Source organism: Syngnathus typhle, linkage group LG22 (genome assembly GCF_033458585.1).
Source record: "Syngnathus typhle isolate RoL2023-S1 ecotype Sweden linkage group LG22, RoL_Styp_1.0, whole genome shotgun sequence".
Classification (NCBI taxonomy): Eukaryota; Metazoa; Chordata; class Actinopteri; order Syngnathiformes; family Syngnathidae; genus Syngnathus; species Syngnathus typhle.
Genome location: NC_083759.1, coordinates 6,092,224 through 6,114,098, shown reverse-complemented (window position 1 = coordinate 6,114,098; position 21,875 = coordinate 6,092,224). Strand labels below are relative to the sequence as shown.

Sequence of the window (21,875 nt, the reverse complement as noted above, 5' to 3'; positions counted from 1 at the left end):
GCTGTTTCACAGCCACAGCTGCAAACCGCCGTCCCAGGGCTTAGAAACCGAGCAGAGTGGCTGCCATTTTTCAGTGCGCGCAGTGTACGAGATCCAATTGAATCATTAATGACCTCTTGTGGCCATTACTGGTACTACATGAGCTTTTACTTGCAAGGATGAGGTACTGTTGTTTAATATTTGTGTTTTATGTGTGTTTTTGTATTGTTGTATGCGCTTTGGGCAGTTTAAACAGTTTAATTTTATTTTATTCAAACGTACGTTTACAGATTGTATTGAATAGAAGGGCATTCTTATGTTGCTTGTGTGACCACAGGAGGGCGCTAAGGCTTTTAGGGACGTTTTATTTTTTTCAATTTTTTTTTAATTTGAGGCGCTTCCATTCCCAAACCAGTCTGTCTATTCATATTGAATGAAATGAATTTTTTAAAGTAATGACATTGACCCATTGGTTTATTTATTTATTTAATTACATATTTAACCAAGCAATACATTTTAATAAAATATGTCATTTATTTAATTGTGGCACCTTCAACCTACATACACCACAAGGCGTAGCTTGTTAAAAAGTTCCCCACTCTTTTTGCATTTATTATTGACAAGTTTGCAGAGGCAACCCAAACATGTTATTTCCCAAAAACCTGTCTTGCATCTTTGGAACATAAATGTTGACATCTGACACTTTTTTTCAACAAAGCCCCCAAAAAATATATATAGATATAAACATAATCCTTGTTATTGAATATCTGCCAGAGTCCCAAGATGTTGTATTGCGGCTTGTTTCTACAGCAGCGCCACCACATCCCTGTAGGTGGTGCCCTCTGTTGTCATGGTGACCAGTTGATGTTGAGAAGCGAGAACACTCACAGAGTCTGCCGGACCTGAAGGAACAAATGGAACAATAAGTCAAGGACGTCCTTTGACTTAAGCTGATACACTTGCAGAAAGTTTCAATGTGTCAATTTCCTGAAACTTTTCAAATCAAATCATTAACCTGCCTACCTGGTGACCTGAGCATGGCGTGATGGAGGTTGACAGCATCCACGTCAGTGCCCATGGCGACCAGACCGGTATCGCTCTCACCATCGGCTTCCAGGAGGCTGCTGCGTGTCAGGGCTTCTCCTGGCACACAAAATGAAAAGTGATTGTCTGTGTCTGACTGTTCGTCTGTCTGTCTTAATGTGTGCGTGCAGACCTGTTTCCCTGCTTTCAGTGGCGAGGCCTTCTTCCCCGTGACGTCTCTTTATATGGACATTCCTGCTTCCAGACTGTGAGAACGTCTTTCCGCAGATCCCACATAGGTGAGGCTTCTCGCCTAAGTCACACACACAATACAGGCAAGAACTGCAGGATGGGGGTGGGGGTGGGGGGGTGATGCGTGGACCCCACTCATTCACTGACCAGAATGTACAAGCATGTGTTTTCTCAGACTGGAATACTCGGCAAAGGAGCGCCCACAACCATCTGCTTCACACACAAAAGGCTTCTCCCCTAAACATAAGCAGGCACACACATGAACACACACCCACACGTATGTTAATATTACAGGAAGTGTGAAAATGACAACAGCTACAAGTGATGCCTTGACATAAGATCTTAATTGGTTCTGTGACCACTCGGGTAACTAGGAACACTTATCTGAAATCGTTTTTCCTCATTGAAACAAATGGTTAACGTGTAAAAAAGTGTGCATCATGATTAAATGTGCAATTGATTTTATTGTGCCTTTCCTGGTGATGTGCCCGCCTTGGCCACCAGGTGGCAATATAATAGTCATGCCATAGTTACCAGTCCACTTTACCCCCACACCATGGGGATCAAACTGTACGCGTGTCATAATGTACAATTTCGGGTAGGAGAAAGTGGACCGGAACACGCTGTTAAATAACCTGAAGGTCACACTGAATAAAATACGAGTTGTTACAGCACCAAAGGTGCTGACTGGTCAAATCTAGGCGGATGTTTTTTTTCTGTGTTTTTGCTCACCGGTATGCACGCGTTTGTGGTTCTTGAGATTTCCGGCCGTGGTGAACTTCTTTCCGCAGTTGTTCTCCTTGCATACAAAAGGCTTGTCACCACTGTGCGTCCTCATGTGAACCTGGAGACGCTGCAGCACGTAGAAGCTCTTACCACAGCCCTCCGCCACGCAGCGGAACATGCGGTCGTTCCTGACAACAACACAAAAAACAAACATGAGAGAGCGATTCCATTTTGAGGCCTTCCAGAAAGTGTAATATAAAGCAAAGGATAAATAAATAGCTGAATTGTTCCCTTTCCTTCTTTTTGGAAATTGTTTTCAAATGAAAGCCATGCCAGTCACTCTGTCACCTGTGCGTTTTGAGGTGATACTTAAGGTGAGCGGGCCAGGTGAAGGTCCTGCAGCAGCCCTCAAATGAGCAGCGGAGAATCTGCCTGCTGGCGAGGGGGCGCCCGCTCCGGGGCGGCGGCGGTGCCGGCAACGGTGCCGGCAGCGGCACGGTGACTTCATCACCACCCAACGGCAACTCGTGCGTGTGGTCGCCTAGGCAACAGAAAAGCCCGTCAGTCAGCAGGTGCATCATCCACTCAAAAAAAAAAAAAAAAGTGTTACCATTGGTGGCGATAGCAGCTCTGGCATCCTGACTGGCCTTGGCATCCCGTACCAGCTGCGCCCGCGTGGCTGCGATCAGGCTGTCGTGGGCTAGCTCCTGCACCCGCAGATACCAGGGGGCGATGCCGTCCAGGCCGTAGTCTCCCGACGAAACGTCTTCATCGTCAACTGCTCCGTCCGTGGCGAAGATGAGGGACTCAGAGGAGGCTGTGATGCCTGCGCCGATACACACAATTTTACGTTTCTGTGAAAACAAACTACGACTCAGCCAGCAATTTAGAAAATAGTACTTCTCTGACCCTGTTTTACAATCAATTATAATCTAGCATTTTGGTTCATAAACTATGAACTATAATAAGAATATTTTTAAATAAAATATGATTAAAAAAATGCAGAATAACAAAATGTGTGTTGTTGCATACTTTTTGCCAAGTTGAGCAGGACATAGGAGGTGCCGTCCGACTGCTGCAGGTCATGGAGGATGGGCGGTGGGCTGGGCGAGGCCCGCGAGTGTGTGACGTGTGCCTGGTGCACCGCCAGTGAGCTCCGTTCCGACACGCCCGAAAGCTCTGATAGCGACGAAGAACTCTCGGGTGGGGGGCTCAGCGCTCCATCTGAACAGCAAAGAAAAAAGAACTTGTGGATTTATAATGTTGCTTATATTTAGAAAAAACAACAACCAGATTTGTGTTTATCAGGCAAAAACTAAAATCCAAGAAAATGTATTTATATTTTGGGGTGGGTAAAAAACAGACTTACTGTGACAATATACAGCATATTAGACTATAATATATATTATAAATATTTAGGTATTTTTCAAAACACTTAAAACTGCGTAATATTAACATTATTTAAAAATATTACTTATATATTTGTGCAAATAAAATAGCATAATGTGACCTGACCAGTGAGCTGCAGGTGCCCACACAAAGAACTGCCAACCGGGGTCAGCAGTGGCAGGCAGGCATGTTTGGACTCTGGGTCCTCCAGACCCTGGACCAGTGGGATGGACGCATTCTGGACAAACTGCACCAGCAGCTGTTAAGAGGATACATCACTATTACAATAAAGATTTCACAAACGTGATGTTTTTTATTTGGCTAAGGAAAGTGTTAAAAAAAAAAAAAAAACTCATGATACAATTATTTTTAAGTAAAAGGTAAACCTATGTCATAGGTCATTATGTGGTCACCTCTGGTTTGGAATCGAGTTCATCGGAAAGCATCAGTCTCCCTGGGTGTCACCTGTAAAGCACACAACTGCGTGGATTAGAAGCGACATTTTGTCCACAAATGAGCATAAAATAGATATACTAACCGTAAAACGCTAGAATTGAGGTTGTGTCGGTCATAAATTTATGGTCATCTTAGAGTAGAAATCATGGCCGCAGCTGTGGGAGTAAAAACAACCAATGTCAGATAACATGCGACATATGTTTAAATAGTAGTTTGTTACACATGCAACAAAATAAGAACGACGAAGCTGACAAATCTCCACAAATGAATTATAATATGCGTGTTGGGTGGCAGGTGGTGTTAGCCGCGACCAACTAGCCACATAGCGGAAGCTACCGACCCGACAGCTGTCAAAAACTTTAACGCAAACTATTTACACAAGATTAAAACAACACGACAAAAGTCAGTGTTTTACCTTATAATGGGCGTCGTTCGGTTTGGGCGGTGCCAAGAATGCTGTTTTCTTACGTCGGAACAAGAGTGCTAGGCTAATAAAGCTAACTGGTATGCTAGCGGCGCCATTCTACAGTGTCTCAGATGAACCAAAAATAGAAAAGGTCGCTTACTTCGTTTTTTGATCACCACTGCCATCTTGTGGCCAAGGACGTACAAGACGCGATTTGTTTTTAGCCCTAAAATATTTATTACATAACAGCAAACGAGATGAAAAATACAAAAATGAGACACAAATGATCGCTCATACACACATACAATTTAAAAAACATTCAACCGTATTCTACTCGTGTCAATCTCAGAAGAAAACGCTTGATAATATTACAAAATCAGAAACATGAACTTTCGCATTCCCCCCAACATTTAAGCATTAAAACTATGTATGATGGTTGCTCTCTCCATCCCACATTAACAAAGCTACTCTTCTGCATCAACCATTTAAATGTATTGATAATTTCGGTCTCCAAGTAAAAGCAAATGTGTTGACTAAACACAAAGATAACAGTCCGCTTTAATCGAGGACGACAGAAATTGGGGATATTTCCCGTTGAGAACCTGAAACACGGATGATTTTGGATGGAAATCACAAACGTTTTACCCGTCTAAGAAAAGGAGCAGATAATGCACAAGTGGCGGTTTTAAAACCACCCCCTTTCAGTTTGGTGTAGATTGTCAGAATCACAAAGCAAAGAGTAACAGGTTGTTTTCAGATTGGCAACAGATGACAAATGCAAAAAGTAAAACAGGACGGACAGACCGGCCGACAAAGCACAATCACAAGCGGCTTAATGCGGACTAACACCCATTAAGGAGACTTGCGTACTACACATCTGAACCGCCACTAATGAGCTAAAGAGCAACTTTACATTGGTCGAACCCAAACATTTCACAGTAGACATACTCAGTCACACTGGAAAATATACAGTACATAATCCCTCATTTTCATGAACCGGTTCAAGTAGTTTTTGGTGCTTAATACAGAGGGAACAAATATTTAAAAGCAATAGTGGGTGCCTGATGATTAGCTGCCTTGTTTTAGTCTGCTCAGGATGATGCAAAGTGCTCAAATGCATCACAATCATAAAGGCCCTTGCCCCCCACTTGGAACATTTTGATAGAAAAAAAAAATCCTCTATGTCAAAGATGCTGCTTAAGGAAGAACCAGATGCTCCAACAGGAAGGCAGAATCAACGGGTAGCTGTTACCAACGTCCCTTACGTAGAGCATGCCCCCCCCCCCAGAAAATAAAAAGACACTCAAGCCCTCGCCCACCCAAAAGTCAGCATGTCTCCTAAAAACCGCCATACGTCCTTTTTGACCGAGTTACTTCGGATCTCATGGGAATTCGGAGGCGACGGAAAGTGGCATTAATCACGTAGGCACACAAGCAACCAGGACTTTGCACGACACAATAGTAGTTAGCAATTGTGCCTCACAGCAAGAACATTCAGCGTTTGAAATCGCTTGCATAAACAGTGTATTCTTGTTCTTAAGCCATAAGATGGAATTGCTCTGGTCCCAACTGATGCCATCTTAGTGTGAGTTGAGGAACTTCATTGAGGCAAAAGTAGTCCTTTGCCGCAACCTTAAGGCATCGATAACCAATTGCAGCGCAGAATAAATCTTTGTTGAGGGGCATCAATGACTCGAACATTTTCATTATTGCCAGCGGGGCTCGGTTTTAACCACCAGCTACGAAATGACTGGCTAGAATGTCTGTTAAAATTGGTTGCGTAAAATCTTTTGCTGCAGGCCATACAGTAAATGTCAGTATGGTATTTGTGTGAATAAAGGAAGTGTGACTGCAACAAGAGTGCGGTGAGTGTTGGGCCAACAAAAATGTCTCAAGTGCGAGCGGCTCAGTGTGTCATTCGAGGCTTGGGGGCAGTCAAAAATGTAGGCCAAACTGTGCAAGCGAGGCTTTGGGTAGGTGTCTAAAGTGGGCCACATTACTCTCGCTCCATCTGTCTGTCAACCCCCGCCGCCCCTCCCGAATAAGCCCTGGTACCATCCCAGTCGGGGGGGGCGCCTAATCGTCCTTTAAGCCGGTGAGTGACGCCCGCTTCCAGTCCTCCTTGGCCTCCTCCTGAAGGCTGGCGTGCAGCTTGACGCAGATGCTGGCGTCGCCGCTACGCAGTGCTTGCAGGAAGAGATCAGTGTGCTCCTTGAGACGGTCCAAATCCGTCTGCGTGCGGCGGTTCTGACGGAGGAGCTCCTTGGTGCGGAGTGTGATGTCCAGGAGGCCTGATTTGTTCAGGATGTTGTATGTGTTGCAGAAGCGCTTCCGCCTCGTGTCGTCGTCGTCGTCGTCATCATCACACTTTTGTTCGGCCGGCGAGGCTTCGTCTGTGGGCGTCGGGCTGTTAGCGCAGCTAGGAGGGCAGGAGGAGAAAGACGGCGACGAGTCTGATTGGCTGACGACCGACATAGGTGCCTCGCTGGCCATTTGAGGGAGTCGGGTTTGCGGAGGTTGCGTGTTGTCGGGGGTCCCGGAAAGAACTGAGGCCTGCTTCTGGCTCTTCTGCGGTTTCTCTTTTGGGCCGTGATCCCGCTGAGACCCTGGCGGCGAGGAAGAAGATAAGGAAGACGACGAAGAGCTGGAGGAAGAGGCGGTTCCCCTCCCCGAGGAGGAACTGTCGCCAGGATGTGGCGCAATCTTGGGGTAGGACTTGAGAATAGGGAGATACTTCTTGGGACGCCTGTGTCGAGAGGCTTCCTTGGACGCTTGGCGGGAGACGACGGGCTGCAGGAAGACCACCTGAGGCTGCTGGACCACCGGCTGAACCACCTCCACGGCGGGACTGAAGCTCCAGGGCTTCATGGCTGGGGGGTTGTCTCCAGGCTGCTGAGATAACAGTCGATAATTTATGTTATGGTTCCATCAAGAACACAACACCATGTAGCCCAACTAATATTTGGACATTTTTTTGTCCACAATTCTTATTTTAAGGCAGTGTGAACATACCAAGCCAAGTTATGAACACAAAAAATTTACAAGCATATACCAAAACAACAGTCGCCCCCACACTTGTTGGAGCTGTGTAATGTGAACTGTGTACATCCAAATTCCTATTCATATTTTGGAGTCAGGAGTAAGACACGCCAAGCACTAGATGGTAAATTCCTTCCTTGACCTCACTTGGTGGCTTTCAACTGAGCCAATTCATCTTTTCAGTCACGGGTTGAAAGGGAGTCAATCATGTGAGTGGTCAGCATTTTGGGTCTCGGAACAAATTGAACTCTTAAGTCAAGGTACGACTAATTTACGCTACTGGTGGAATGTGTTTGGGTATACCTGTTTGAGGAGCACATTTTTCATGATGATCATGGGGGACATGCTGGAATAGGACCCCCCAACTACAGCCAGCTGCCCTGAAGTAGAACTCTGGACGCCCGGCCGCATGGAAGGCCGCGGCGAGTCCTCGGAGTCAGCGTTGTCCATGGTGCTAGCATGCTCTGAACTTGCATCTGAATAGGCATGAGGCATAATCAATTGGATATTCATTTAAAACACGTGAAGGCTGATAAAAGAAGAAGACGGCACCTGAGAATCCGGAGTCCCTTTCCGACTCTGCCCGGGAGTTTCTGTGAGACTTCATGATGCGTGGCCTGTTAGCGACCCGGGAGTCGCTTTCCGCCTTTCGCTTGGCGCTCATCTTCGTGCTTTCCTGTTGCTATGCGAAAGATGGCCTACCAGCAACTACATCAGCATATCAAATCTGGAAATCAATAATAGACAAGATCAAGTACACTTAAACACCTTTCAAGACCCCTAAGGTGGGACAGTGCTTGTGGGTAATTTTAGTGAGCGTGATATCAAATGGAAAGGTGGTCAACCTCTAAAAGGTGATGCAAGGAACGGTCCAGATCATTTCTGGTAGTTGAGGAAGTTAAACGTTGATCAGTTGCTAACTAGCTGCTCAATTCAAGATGAAGAAGACTCTCAGTCGATTTTGCATTGTAAACGCAGAGGTTCTGCTAAATTAGTTTCTTATTTTCTAAATACTATATTAGGAATGTTTATTGCATTAGAAACCGTATTTTAAAGGCAGCGTAAGTTAATACAAGTTTCCAAAACGCTTCGAGGCGCACACAACTCGAAACAAAACATCAGCACTTTCGTTAGCTATGTGCTAATTCGACGACGCGCCCATAGCTCAGGTTTAGCCTTCAGCCTCGATTTGTAAAGAGAAACACCCGAAAATAGATCAAAATAAAACAACTTACTTACGCTTCGTTGTGACGAGGGTGAGAGATAGGACACAAGTCGGAAATGGATGGAAAGTCTGTCCCGGTGAGACAGTCTGGTCGTTGGACGGATGCTTTTCCGTCTGTGGATGGAGGCGGGTGGGCAGCGCACGACTTTCCACGGTACACCACACGAGACAAGGCGGCCCCTCCTCCCGCCTGTCAGTCACATGCGAAGCACGGTGGCACCAACCGCCGACAGACAGATAGCGTCAACTATCATTAATTATCCCTCAACAGGAATAAAACATCAAAATATGCTGGCGTTGTCGTAATTTTGTCGCTGCAAAATGTTGAGAACGTCGGACAGCAGTAAAAAAAAGTCCCAGAGGCTTTGCCAAATTTGGGGGGGAAAGGGTGGGGCTTTCTGACGTCACGGCCGGGCACGCCCACAATGTCGCGTTCCGAGCTCCTGGTTGGTTAGAGCGGCCAGCAGCTGAAAAACGTGACTCCTGCCCAATATGAGTACATCGTGTTTGGAGCGTGTACGGCACTGCAAGTACACGCGCAACACAAGCGTATCTCATGTACCATCGGGGAATCCACTGACGTAGCCTAGACTGTAATAATGTTGCGTATTATATAATAGCCCTGCTTGTCCCGCAACTAACCTGAACTTGTATTCTCCGGAGTGGGTGGCGTCATAAAACACTAGCCTGCTTGCTGGTTGGGAACAAAAAGTCCTCAAATGCTCAAATTGCGGCAGTAACACAAAGTGAAAGTCAATAATTAACATACAATGTGGGTAAAAGCCACAATAAAATCAAATAAATTCTGTGCAACGTGCACATTTATTTTAGATAGCAGTGTATGCCATTATTATACCACTACTGCGTTTTAATATTTTGATGTATGCATTTACATTTGTATATATTTTGCTATATCACATTATTTTTTTTGCAGTGACAATTTTTCTAAACACTCTGCTGTCATCATAATAAAATGAATGAAGGCACCGCTGTCCTTTGGTCTGTTGGTATTTTTGCTGTGTTTCAAGGCTTCCAAAACATTGCACTTATACAAACAAAAGGTTGAAAGCGCTGATTTATTGGAGTTTGATTTGGTGGCACTAACATTTTCCTACCATAATAAGCTCAATTCAATACTGGGCTAGTTCAAGGGGTGGGCAACCATTTGTGATTCAAGGGACAATAAAATAGCCAACTTTAAGACAATATGGTTCACGGGCCATATTTTGCCCTCCCCTGTAATTTTAGCCCTGGAAGTTAGCTGGAATGGCTGAGAACAAAAATGCATGCATGTGCAGGAGGGCCTTTATCTGACCACATTGATAGACAGCCCCCGTGCCAGAAATAAATAAACATAACCTTCTTTCAACCTCATGCTTGTTTGAACACTGTCATTTTGCGGGAACTCAAATATGAAGCGGACGTGCACGCTAACACAAGAGCATTGTGAGGCTGCTGTTCTACACAAGATGATAAAGTTTTAGCAACGCAGTACGTGTTCTACTTCTCTGTGGAGAAGGCTCGCTTCATGAGCGGAGGCGGCGTCTTGCCGGCTTCGTACAGCGACTCGGGCAGCGGCGTGCTCAGGTAGCACCAGTCTGGGATGCGGCCCGTCTGGTTGTAGTAATCACGGGACACCGACCTGCTGCCCAGAATGTCCTGTAGTGCACCAAAGATGGCACCTAGAGGAAATGACCCAAGATTAAAATGAGCTTTCTTCTTTTTAAAGTCCAGATGGAGCATTTCCGACCTCCGAGCCAGGCGGTGCAGTTGGGCTTGGCAGGCGGCGAGTGCATGCGGAAGTTCTTGCTGGCCAGCACGTCACGGTACTTGGGCTTCTCCACCAGCAGGCGAATCTCAGCTAGCAGCCGGTGCTGGAAGCCCGGCAGCATGGCCGTGCCGCCGATCACCACCAGGTTCTCCGACAGCACTTTGCGTGTGTCGATTGGGCACTAAAAAAAATGCAAGAGGTTGTCGAAGCTCAGATGCAGTTCTGCTAATATCTCAGCGTACCTTGACCAGGGCGTCAAGTATGAGTGAAGCTACGCTCTTCTCTTCATTGTCCTGCTCAAACATAATCTCCATCAGTGAGTCCCTGCAAACAAAATGGATGGAGTGAAGTTCCCCAGGTTAGAAAAACTTAGCATGTTGACACAGCTTCACCTCTGTGTAAAGATTACCATTGTATGTTTAGCGACTGATGGAAACTAAATGGAGTGAGCTTCCCCAGGTGGCAAAGTTAGCGCACGTGTCGATATGTTTTCACCTGATGGATCCTTTAATATGCAGGATTTTCTCGCCATCCAGTGGATAGTCGACATCTGGAGGCGGCTCCGGACGCTACAAACCCCCACATAAGAAAAAGATAAACTGAAGGCACAGTTAATCAGACGTGTTGTCGTGTTCTCACATTATCCTCACCTCAGCCGAACTTTCCATGTTGAACTTGGCAGCCTGGAGCTTGAGGCCTCTCTGCAGGTCGCTGACAAAACACGTCCTGACTGCGTGAAACAATACTGCTGGATAAGAAAACTGCATTTGCGAGGCGGGGAATTAGAGATGTTTGATGTGACCCACCTTTAATGTCTTCCACGGTTTCTTCCGGAATGGTGCCTAGGAGGGGGAAGGACAGTGGGATAAATGCTGGATCCTGTTGTGAAATTGTCTACTAAAACTTAATACCAATGATGGAGGGCACACTTTGCCCGGTGGTGGTGTCCGTATCCACGGTGCACTGCTCCACAAGAAGTCCATCTAATTCCCTAAAAATAAACGCACACATATGCCGCAACGTTAACTATATTCTAAATGTTTGTGTCTATGATGGAGATGATAATAACTACGTACGTGTGGATGGCTTTTCCACCCAAAGGTAAAGCCTCCCAAGCAGGCAGGATCAGAGTGCACTCATACACCTGATGGTGGCGTTAAGTCCCAAACCCTGGAATTATGTGTTTAAAAATAAACTCTGGTTTAAATGATAGGATACAGGCACCACAAGGGTCTCAGTGTAGCCGCAGTCCATCACCAGGGCCGAGTTGATGCCTAATGTCATGGTGGCCATGAGGTGACTTGGTGCAAACAGCACGGATGGCACCTGGCAAAAACATTAAAGGTTGAGTAAAGGCAATTTATACGGTGTGCCGCACCAACTATTATCAATAAAGTTGTACCTCAAACTGTTTGAAGAAAACCTTGGTGAGCGTCTCCCTGAAGTGAGACGGGCAGAGGATGGACTCGATAATGACCACCCTTCTGTCTCGAGGGTTCACCAGTAGATGTCTGATGATAGGAAACATTTACAAAGAAATTGAATGAGTTCAACTTGTTTTCTTTAAAAAAAAAAAATCACATGGTAGATTACCTGAAGTACAGTGTGTGGATAAACTCTTTTAGGATGACATAGAGCTCTTCTGTGTTGATGTTGTATTGAACCACTTTGGTTGCCTGAAAAGGAAACAATGTGACATACTATTCACTCAGATAAGTGTGAAGATAATTGTTTATCCAAGCATCAAACACTATACAAGAGGGACAAATGGAAGCAAATCTGTGTCTAACCTGCTGCTGTCCCGGCTTGCGGATCTCGCTCGGAATGATGAACCTGGGCCCCGTTTCCCCTGCAAAGCCACATCTGGAAGTGAAGAAGAAAAAAAAAGGAAAAGAACACAAAATGAGGTCACTGGCATAATGATGCACAGCAAACAAGCAGCCAGCTAAAGTTGTGGGACAAAGATGTCTTTATTTGTCATCTGCTTCATGTGATTTGCCTCAAGTGATGGTTGACATCCTTGATTTAAGCCAGCATTGCTTAACCAACTAATAGTGACTAAAATATTTTCAATAAGACAGTAGTGGTAATAATGAAAGTTAACTTTTTGGATTAGACAGCAGTTAGATAACTGAGTGTTTGCATAAACCTCTTAAAAGATATTCAAATAAGAAAATGGTCTTGGTGGGACTAGACCAATTTAAAGTCATCCGATTTGAAACATCAGCGTCAGGTCTTAAATCACCGGCATAAAACTGCAATGACAGGCTATAAATAAAACACATAATTGAACAAAGCACGTACATGAAGAACTATCATAACGAAGTCACGGCATCTTATCTGATTAGCGTCACTAACAGGTTATTAATGACTTGTTAGCAATATTCATTGTCGTGACTGCTTTATACAGTCATAAGTAAAGATAATGATGTGTTCAACAGAGCAGGTAAAACCCTATGGCGTTGGCAGTTAGCTAGCCAAATGCTAACGATTAAACACTCACTTTGTGTACGCCGCTCCCAGATCGATGACGATGGCGGTCTTTTCTGCTCCACTGCCTAGACCATCAAATAACGGCATTTTAACTTATTCAATATCAATACAGTTGCTTCAATTGGCGTCGCTGCTCTATTTACGCATTATTCCAATAATCGATTTTCTTTTTTTTTACTTCTTCGCACTTTATCTCTATTGGAAGCTGGCAAACCACCTTATCAATAGAGTACCGCCACCTACTGGACTGGAGGGTGAATTGAGCGCAAATGCATACTGTTAAAATGAATACGTACTAATACAATTATTATACAACACTGTTAACAGATAGTTGTCGTTGTTTTTTTTTTTTAGCACAAATCGACATTTGGGAGAATTAATCACAGTTTTCATCATTTGGGGGCTAATTTACGGCGTCACTCAGTGATGGAGCGCACTTGAGGAGAAGCTGGAATAGGAACAACACTGCGCCTCCTCTCTCTCTCTCTCTTTCTCTCTCTCTCTCGCTATCGCACACGAACCCATCATCTTCGGTCCATCATGCACTCTGCAAGGTAAATGCACTCGCATTTTGGTCATTTTAATGCTCCGAATACCCCCAAAACATGCATGGATTTATATTTAACGGGTGTAATGCGATTGGAGTGGTTCCATAACGCACGCAGTGTGGAGTTGGTTACTCTGCATACGCGGAGCCGTCAGCTAGAGAAAAATGGCTTTTTTTGTTGTTGTTGACATGTTTTGAGCATTTGTATTTGGCAATGATTACAGTGACTCAGCTCGGATTTGATAACCATGACACAGCATACGTGGGGTTTGTTGTAACTAAAAAAAAAAAGTCTCTAGCACGTGTTTGGTTGTATCTCTACGACATTTTACGTTTATGTAACATTGCAAAAAGGGAGAATGTGATATTTTTATGCGGCTGTTTTAAGTGTTGTTGTAGTGTTTTGCTTACCACTAGAGGGAGCCAGCGAACCGCCAGTGGTTCTCGTACCACAGATTGGGAATCCCTGATAGACTGGATCGGGAATGTTTTTTTTTTTTCAGGTCTAGATTCATGACTGTGTGCTTTTTCATGTGCAGACAGAAGATGTTGCCGACTGACCCGCTTCATCGCCTCCTCCTGGCCGGAGTTTGCCTATGCGTGTGTGGAAATGCAGTCCAGGATCTCCGGAAGGAAGCTGCAGGTTCAGTCAGATGGAGATCTTTGAGGATGGTGATGCCAAACGGGCAAAGTCTTGATGCAGAATCCAAGCCCAAAGCGCTGAAGTTCTGGAGGATGCTTGACAGAGAGAACATCCACAAAGCTGTCCTGGAAAGGACACAGAGAGACACAACAGCCATTAGACTGCATGAAGACACAAGGTGGTCTTCCTCCACTAGCGTTCCAAATCCATCCAGTCCCCTCCTCACACCAGTCTCCGTTCTCACACGGACCACCACGCCGTCATCCATGTGGGAACGTGAAGGTCCTATACTACCCACGCCACCGGAACCCTTCTTACCCGACATGAGTGAAGACACCATGCCTAAAGAAGACGGCATGGAGGGTCTGTGGACAGAGGCTCCCAGACCCAGCGGAGGTTAGTTTACCTTTGTTATACAATGGAGGACAATTTTTATTTTTGTATAACACTCTGGAGCATTTTGTGAAGGCTTTTCTAATTGCTCTGGGTTGAGGTCAGTGTGTTCTCTTGATCTCACTGCAAACCTTGTATTTTACAGCCTGAAAATGCTTTAATGAAATTACATTTTGAGATTTTGTATCTTCCATTAGACACACCCCTCTCACTTTCAAAATCATTCAGTCCTGGTAGGGAGTAGAAGCAAAAAGTGGTGAGAAAAAGGAATTCACAAACCTAAAGACAAAAAAGAACTTAATTACAATAACAATGTTTTTGTACTTTGTGACCTCTTTACAGACAAGGCTGTTTAACACTCCCTGCCTGCATATCGCTATGTGTTGAGGGGGGGGGACAAACTCCAGACAGGAATAGAAGTTAATTAGAGCGCCGCGGGTCCCCGACGCTGTTCAAAGTGGAACGATGGGGAAGGCAGGGAGTAAGGCAGACGCCATCAAAGGACATTACTCGACATGTCACACACCTTTTTTTGTGTGCGCTCCTAGGCTTGTTCTTGGTTGCCATATTTTGGGGTTACAATGCTATCACTCGACTATACCCCAAAATGTATTAAGGCCAAAATGTACCCCCAAAAAATTACACAACTAGATTAAAGTTGTAGTCTTATGAGAATTAAGTTTTATATTACAGTATCTTAATGAGTCACTTACAATATTGATAATAATAATGCATTGGATATGTAAAGCGCTCAGAAGAAACAATACTAAATAGACACTACATACCTCTAATATTATTACAAAATATTTTTGGACATTGTTTCTAATAGCAAACACGGCGGCGCCGCCTTCCCAGGACGACACCACAGAGGGCACCATGTCGTCCGAGTCCCTGCCGCTCATCTTTGAGCCTATGGAGGAATCCGTGGCTCAGCTTCCAGCTGTTGTCATGGCAACCGCAGTCACGCCGCTGCCAGAGGAAGACTCGGAGCGAGCGGTCACCACGGAGACAGACAAGCCTCTACGCACAATGCCCCTGATGACGACTGAGGTCCAGCTTCTGAATGTCAGCAGCCAATCAGGTCCGTTTTAGGTCAGGTCAAATAATAGGAAAAAAAAAAAGCTTCCACAATGGCTGCTTCAAAGCAAAATGTCTGACTTCCTGTTTATTTTCCAGTATGGACTTGTGATGGTTTTGAATTACTGTCTTTGTTTTTATATCAGATTTTTACTTTATGTACAGCACTCTGTATGCTAATAAAGCACGTCTGTGTATTAAGCATCCCAAATTTTCATCCACACTCCCCCGCTTCTTATGTTTAGGCACTGTGCCGACGTCAGAACTCACCGACACTGCGCAAGATTCCACCCCGGTTACCGCGGTAACCAATCCACCTGTGCCCTTTCCCCAATCGGGTTTAGAGGAGACGGACTCTGAGGGTGAATGGCCAACACAGCAAATTTTCAACAGCATTTCAAAGTGACTCAACTTGCTTGCGTTTCAGACGATCCGGACGAGGAGAATTCCGAGGAATCGCTGGAGGACGAGGAGAGCCAAGAGGACCCGACTGAGACGTCCCGGACTCAGCCTACGTACAGCCTCATCCCCCCACCTCCTGTTTGGGTGCAACGCAATCAGGGCCTGAGTATGAAACAAAAAACACACTTTTTTTTATTTCTGGGGAAATGTAAAATGAAAGTGGAATTGTTGATCTTTAAACACATGATTAAAGTTGACTCTTGCTTGCAGTGCGTAGCTGGGTGGCACTGATCCAAGAAAAGGTGAGACTAACCGACCTCGTCCGTCACCATCTGTTTTTGCAACCTATTTTGTCTCCGCCCACGCTACAGGCAGGCTACGTTTCCGGCATGTTGGCCCCGGTGGCCATTGGCATGGCGGGGGCCCTTCTGCTCGTTGGCGCTCTCTACAGCATGAGGAGGATTCAGCGGAGTCGGCGGAACAGCTTTAAACGCCAGCGGAGGAAGGTCCGGCCTGCGGAGGTCAGTATGCAAATATTAGCTCCGTCCAAAATGTTATGCTAGTGGTTGCTTGTTTAACAGGATTATGCAAAAACCTCCAGTTTAGTTATGTCCTATGAATTCTGTTACACGTAGCAACCAGGCGAGACCTGCATCGGCCGGCAAGATCAGGCCATGCTGTTGGCCGACAGTTCCGAGGATGAGTTCTGATCCAAAAAGACTGACCCAATCAATGTTGCCATGACAGCGGCATCTATATACCGCCTCAGACAGCTCCTGGACAATCTCGCGTGGGAACTTAATTCCATGTTTCAAAATGGCTGTGTGGTCATGTGACACCTATTTCACAAAAAAAAAAAAAAAAACTCAAGGGAATAATTGAAAAGGTACACAACACAAATACAGTATAGTGCTTGTACATGTTAATGTCAACAGAAATGTGTTACATGTCACATTTACTTTGCTAACAGGGCTAGCGTGGTAGCTAACAATTTGTCATTCACAGCGTTTCATTTATTGTTTGCATCTGCGTTTGGACTAAATGTTTCAAATGTAACTTAAAACACGAAGCAATGAATAAGCAGTTGTCTGGTGTTATTGTTGGTTATCAGGACTTTTTTTTTTCCCAGTAAAGGTCAGCATTTGTGATTTTTAAAAAAGTCAATTCAGTGACTTCATTCGGAAGATGTCTTGAGACAATTGAATCTAATGAGATTCACATCTTGAGCTAACTTTATGGTCTTATTTGATTGTATTTTTTTATATGTTCAATGTTGAAACACAGGTGTTAATGCAATAATACTGTTTTGGGTTATTAAAAGACGTTTTGTCTTTTCTCAAAATAAAAGAATTAAAAAAAAAAACAGTGTGCAACTCAAGCTGAAAAAGAACTTAGACCAGTCAGATGTACAGCATTAAAAAAATCAAATAATTTATTTCTGTGTTCTTTTTTGTTTGTTTTCGCTCTTCTCCACATTAAATAAAGGCTCGCAGACATTTTTCAGATCCAAATCAAAAGGGGTGGGGGGCGGTGATGCCGAGGAAGAAGAAGAGGGGGGGGGGGGTGAAACAAGTCCAACATGCAGAGAAACAACAGCAAATATATAGATTTTCGCCTCTTTTCCAACACAGCATGGATGGCGGAGGATGTTTCGTGTGGGCCATAGATAGTGCCGGTGAAGACAAAAAAATTTAAAGAATTTAGTGGCTTATCATTTTTTTTTGTTTTCTAAATGATAAAGACGACAAAGCCCTTAAGTCAGATGCACTTAGGCTGTAATGCCTTTTTAAAAAAAAAAAGACGGCACTGTTTGATTCACAGTATGACATGTCAGGGAATAGTCGTACGGCTGATTCAAGCTTTATTTGTCCAGATCGACGTACGGAAGACGGTTCAATTAGCCCCGTCGCCATGGCAACACCTCTAGAAGCGCATAAGTAAACAGCCAGTCTGAAAAAAATAAAGGGCTCGAAAAAGGATCAGTTGAGCAAAAAGTGGCACTACGATTTTTTTGTTGCCCTCGTTCTTCTGACGTGACTTTTGGCAGCATATCGGCGTGATAAAAACAGGTCAGCAGGAGTGTATTTGCATATGTAGATGAATTGCAAGAGCCCCACATCGACAAGGGGGGGGGGAGGGGGGTTGAATTAAGAAAAATCGCATTCATATATTTCTCAAAACTGCGACAAGATTGCAAGTCATGGGTTTCTAAAGTTGCACCATTGTCAAAAAAAAACAATATGGGATTTTTTAATTCTAATATTGCAGTGTTTCTTTTACTGGAGCTAATTTTACAAATTCAATATTATTGTTTTCTTTTTTTTCAATGCAGCCCTAAGTTGCGAGTTCCAATTGTTTTTGTTTTTTTTAGTTGTCTACAAAAAGGAAAATTGCGTTTTCCTTCCATCGAACGGAACATTAAAAAAAATTGTTATTGTGTGTGTGTACGGGGTTGTTTAAACAAGAACGAAATAAATCCACGGTGAAGTCAAAATAGGACACGCGTACATACAACTTCCAAACAAGTGCATCTGACATTTGTTCTTTTGAAGAAAACAACCATCTAACAAGAGTCTTGTGGTTTTCAGTTTTTGTTTTTCGCACTGAGATGAACTTAAAACAGAAAGATGGCAGCAGCGTGATGAGGAACACTGTGAACAAGCTCGAAAGCTCTTGCTAGCTGGAATTTGCAAAACTGACTGACTCTCAGGAACATTGCATTTGGAAGTGGGGAAGGCGGCGGGTGGGGTTTTCCTAATTTGGGCTCACTGGATTTTGAAAGCTTTTGGAACTTGAAAAAAAAAAAAAAAAAAGTGGAGGTTGATGTTTGATGCTTGTGGAGTGATCCGTGACACACATACAATAAAATAACACGGCTTGACACAGGCTTCAGTCCTTTGAGGTGTGTGTGGCAGAAACAGCTCCACCAAGCGGACAAACAGGGAATCGATAAACTCACACACACCAAAGTGGGCAGTCAATCACACACGCATGTCTGTCTGTATGCGTCATGACCGCTCCCAAACTTTTTAAAAAAGAAACACAAAAATAAACTCCACCATTAAGTTTGGGGGGGGTTGGGTCTTTAAGACCCCACGCTTACTTGGTTTTCTTCCGTCCATGCATCCACTCCCAAAGTTTGAAGGTTGAAAAACGTCATCAAGGTCATTCGGAGACCCTGGCCTCCAATTCCCCGCACTGCTCCATCTTTTTTTCATGTCGGGAGAAAGAAGGGGCCTTCATGGAAAACACCTGGAGGGCAAGAATAGTGTGTGCATGTGTCTGTGTATATGCATTTAAATGTGCATACTGTTGCATGTATGTATGTGTGTGTGTGTGTGTGTCTGTGTCAAAAGTGAAATGAGGCAGGCAGGCTTGATCGCTTGTCCAGTCCCCCCGCCCCTTCCATCCTCAAACTCAGCGTAGCCACAGTTTGAGCCTGAGTGCGTCCACGCCGTTCAGATAGTATCTGAAGAGCCGCTTGTCCCGCACAAAGCCTAAGTTTTCGTACAGCTTCAACGCCGACTTGTTGGTGATCTCCGTTTCGAGGACAACCTGCGATGGAAACCAGTGAGATTTTTTTTTTCCAATAATAAATAAATATGGTTGATTTTCCGAGGGCGTTGTTACCTCGTCACAGTCGCCCTCCACCATGGCGTAGATGGCCTTCTTCACCAGATTAGTACCTGATAACATAAAAAGGGTTCAAAGAGTTGGATTAGGAACTCTTTTTATGTATCAGAAAACAAACTAAACAGCAATTTGTTTTCCTCACCGATGCTTTTCCTTCTGTGTTTGGAGTCGACAGCCAGCATGGCGATGTACCCGCGCCGGAACATCTTCTTGTGCATGTCCAGTTTACACACGATGGCGCCGACGCACTCCTGCTCCACCATGGCCTGTCAAATCGCAATCACACTGTAAACCTCAGATGCCCTCTCCTGCTGTCTAATGACTTCCGATTTGTTGTTTGATCTTTTCTACATCTGCATAGTTGGTGTGCGGTCCTATAGCATGTTATGGAAACAAGAATCACAACACGATTAGTAATGATAACCATAGAACTATTATTCTACTCAAAATATGTCACTCACGATCCAATCTGGGGATTTTGAGGTTTGACAAGCATCCCAAAGATGATAAGAAGATCATTTAAGAATGTGCTTCAGAAGATTAATATTCAGCAATGACAATCATATTGCAAAAAAATAAATCCCAAGCTTTTAATTGAACAAAGGACAAAATTAAACACACGCAGGAACCACCTTAAGGAAAGAGCAGGAACTACTTTGGAATTTCATGGAAACTAAGGTCATTGGACATTCAGTGTACTTGACATTAGTGCAGCCGCTTTAAAAGCATGCTATGCAACTGACGTACACGACAGGTTATGCATTTACAATATACAAATACTTGACATTTTCCAAAAGAATGTCATGGAACTTAGGTATGAGGTGTGGTGGAGGTTAGAGGGGAGGGGGTTGACACTCACCAGGAAGCAGAGCTGCGGCCAGTTGTGGATGAAGTACCTGTACGTGTAAATGGAGTAAGGCTCAGACAAGTCCTTGGTGATCAGTCTCATGATCCACGGCATCTGAAGCTCGGACTCGTAGCGTACATAACAAATGTCGTGGGTGTCCTCCAGCGCCGAGGCGCCCAACTCGAGCCGGGCAAGCTCGTCCGACGGCGGCTGGGGTTGCTCCGTGTCCCCAGAGCTCCCGGAAGCGAGCGGCGCCGCCTGAATTCTAGTCCGGGCCGGCATCCCGTTCATACTATTGTTAACCAGCGGCGAGTGACAGCCGTTTTTGGAGCGGGGGCCTTCGTGTTGGCAGTGATCCATGTCGTTCGGGGTCTCGTCATCGCCGCTGCTGTCACAGTCGTCCGCGGGTGGTCTCGTATTGTCAAGGTGTCCCCCCGGTTCCTCCACGGGACTACCGGACAAGCCGTTGAGCAGCTGCTGTTCCACGGTTGGCATTTTGAGATGCAACGCCGGCGGGCTAGCTCGAGTTAGCATGTTTTTCTGCTTCTTCTTGCCCGGTTGCTTGGCTTCGGCGAGCGGCTTCCCCGACGCGGGGTCCTTCCCGGGTCGACACGGCCCTCCGTCTTCGCACCCAGCCCCGGGGAAAGGTGGACTTTCAGACGGGGATGCGGGCAGTACGCTACTAGGCCCAGGCGGCACTGTGGCCATTCCACCGCATCAAGGTGGCGATTCGCGCTTGGGAAACGTCGGACACAAGTTCATTCACGACGCCAAGCGGAGATACGACAACACCGCGGGTGTGACTCCGCCGAAGAAGGCGTAAATCCACGGATTATTGTGGCGAAAAGGGCTCGTGAAGCGGCGACGTTATTCGCTGGCTTTCTCCTCGAGCTCTCCCTGCTGCCGCAAAGTGCTGTCGCAGCAAAGGCCATTGCAACACTGCCGCACGGTTACGATTTACGACAGTGCCGTGAAATGCCTTTGACAGCACCCACTTGTCTGAATAAAGCGAGTTAAATTGTAAAGACGTGTGTTTTATTTTATTAAATATTTTTAAATAACTAATCGGGAGCTACTCGACTTCTACTTTGTGTTTGGAATATTATACAATACAATAAAGTGTATTGTGTAAAATGTACAATAGAAATTTATTAAACCATTAGTGAAAACTGCAGTTCAATGTGATCAATGTCAAAAGTCTACAGTATGAACTCAAAAGTAATTGAACTATTAAAAGCTAAACTTGCCATAGCGATCCCAGCACACACATATCCTAAATTCAACACCGCACCAATAAGTTATATGATTCAAATATTTATCAATCACTTTCCTGGAGTGGTTGAAGGCCAATGAGATCCAACCGTTGTGACCTCCTTAACGTCCAGCAGAGAGCGCTAGATCACGAGTTATCGCCCCACTCCTGTAGCAATAGCACAATTCCACCAAAGGATGTCGCCGTTTTGTATTTTTTAAGTTTTTTTTTTCCAGCAATGACGTAAAATAAGTGACACAAGGAGTGTCCAAATGTGCAGTTAGGTTATTTCTTGGCTACAAACGAAAACTTTTTAAGAGTT

General features: G+C 44.9%; 5 protein-coding genes across 7 annotated transcripts; 1 reads left to right on the top strand and 4 right to left on the bottom strand.

Annotated features, from left to right (window-relative positions):
• Window positions 1-448: 448 nt before the first annotated feature.
• Window positions 449-4,394, bottom strand: znf410 (zinc finger protein 410). Its single transcript, XM_061269460.1, has 12 exons — window positions 4,241-4,394; window positions 3,908-3,980; window positions 3,783-3,834; window positions 3,496-3,628; window positions 3,013-3,204; window positions 2,591-2,806; window positions 2,329-2,521; window positions 1,987-2,168; window positions 1,402-1,491; window positions 1,196-1,315; window positions 1,003-1,122; window positions 449-881 (listed from the first exon to the last, which is right to left on the bottom strand). Exons 3-12 carry the CDS (start codon window positions 3,813-3,815, stop codon window positions 784-786), a joined length of 1,377 nt encoding a protein of 458 aa, XP_061125444.1. The 5' UTR covers window positions 3,816-3,834; window positions 3,908-3,980; window positions 4,241-4,394; the 3' UTR covers window positions 449-783.
• Window positions 4,395-4,444: 50 nt separating this feature from the next.
• Window positions 4,445-9,397, bottom strand: cipcb (CLOCK-interacting pacemaker b). Of its 3 annotated transcripts, none has more exons than XM_061269465.1 (4): window positions 8,506-9,397; window positions 7,823-7,997; window positions 7,574-7,746; window positions 4,445-7,123 (listed from the first exon to the last, which is right to left on the bottom strand). In XM_061269465.1, exons 2-4 carry the CDS (start codon window positions 7,932-7,934, stop codon window positions 6,308-6,310), a joined length of 1,101 nt encoding a protein of 366 aa, XP_061125449.1. In that variant the 5' UTR covers window positions 7,935-7,997; window positions 8,506-9,397; the 3' UTR covers window positions 4,445-6,307. The 3 variants fall into 3 exon arrangements, with proteins under 3 accessions (XP_061125449.1, XP_061125451.1, XP_061125450.1); XM_061269467.1 differs by having other exon boundaries at window positions 4,445-7,120; XM_061269466.1 differs by having other exon boundaries at window positions 8,510-9,397.
• A 155-nt stretch (window positions 9,398-9,552) lies between these two features.
• On the bottom strand, window positions 9,553-12,968 carry actr10 (actin related protein 10). Its single transcript, XM_061269463.1, has 13 exons — window positions 12,770-12,968; window positions 12,057-12,129; window positions 11,860-11,942; window positions 11,669-11,777; window positions 11,485-11,592; window positions 11,343-11,410; window positions 11,178-11,257; window positions 11,073-11,108; window positions 10,917-10,996; window positions 10,762-10,835; window positions 10,509-10,590; window positions 10,246-10,447; window positions 9,553-10,177 (listed from the first exon to the last, which is right to left on the bottom strand). Exons 1-13 carry the CDS (start codon window positions 12,844-12,846, stop codon window positions 9,996-9,998), a joined length of 1,254 nt encoding a protein of 417 aa, XP_061125447.1. The 5' UTR covers window positions 12,847-12,968; the 3' UTR covers window positions 9,553-9,995.
• Window positions 12,969-13,136: 168 nt separating this feature from the next.
• Window positions 13,137-17,227, top strand: LOC133146117 (armadillo-like helical domain-containing protein 4). The gene is made up of 8 exons (XM_061269462.1): window positions 13,137-13,313; window positions 13,846-14,345; window positions 15,172-15,423; window positions 15,665-15,781; window positions 15,847-15,987; window positions 16,092-16,123; window positions 16,193-16,342; window positions 16,457-17,227. The coding sequence occupies exons 1-8, from the start codon at window positions 13,300-13,302 to the stop codon at window positions 16,529-16,531; spliced, it is 1,281 nt and encodes a 426-aa protein (XP_061125446.1). The 5' UTR covers window positions 13,137-13,299; the 3' UTR covers window positions 16,532-17,227.
• Window position 17,228: 1 nt separating this feature from the next.
• Window positions 17,229-21,237, bottom strand: naa30 (N-alpha-acetyltransferase 30, NatC catalytic subunit). The gene is made up of 4 exons (XM_061269468.1): window positions 20,314-21,237; window positions 19,597-19,720; window positions 19,452-19,507; window positions 17,229-19,376 (listed from the first exon to the last, which is right to left on the bottom strand). Exons 1-4 carry the CDS (start codon window positions 21,007-21,009, stop codon window positions 19,239-19,241), a joined length of 1,014 nt encoding a protein of 337 aa, XP_061125452.1. The 5' UTR covers window positions 21,010-21,237; the 3' UTR covers window positions 17,229-19,238.
• Between the last annotated feature and the right edge of the window lie 638 nt (window positions 21,238-21,875).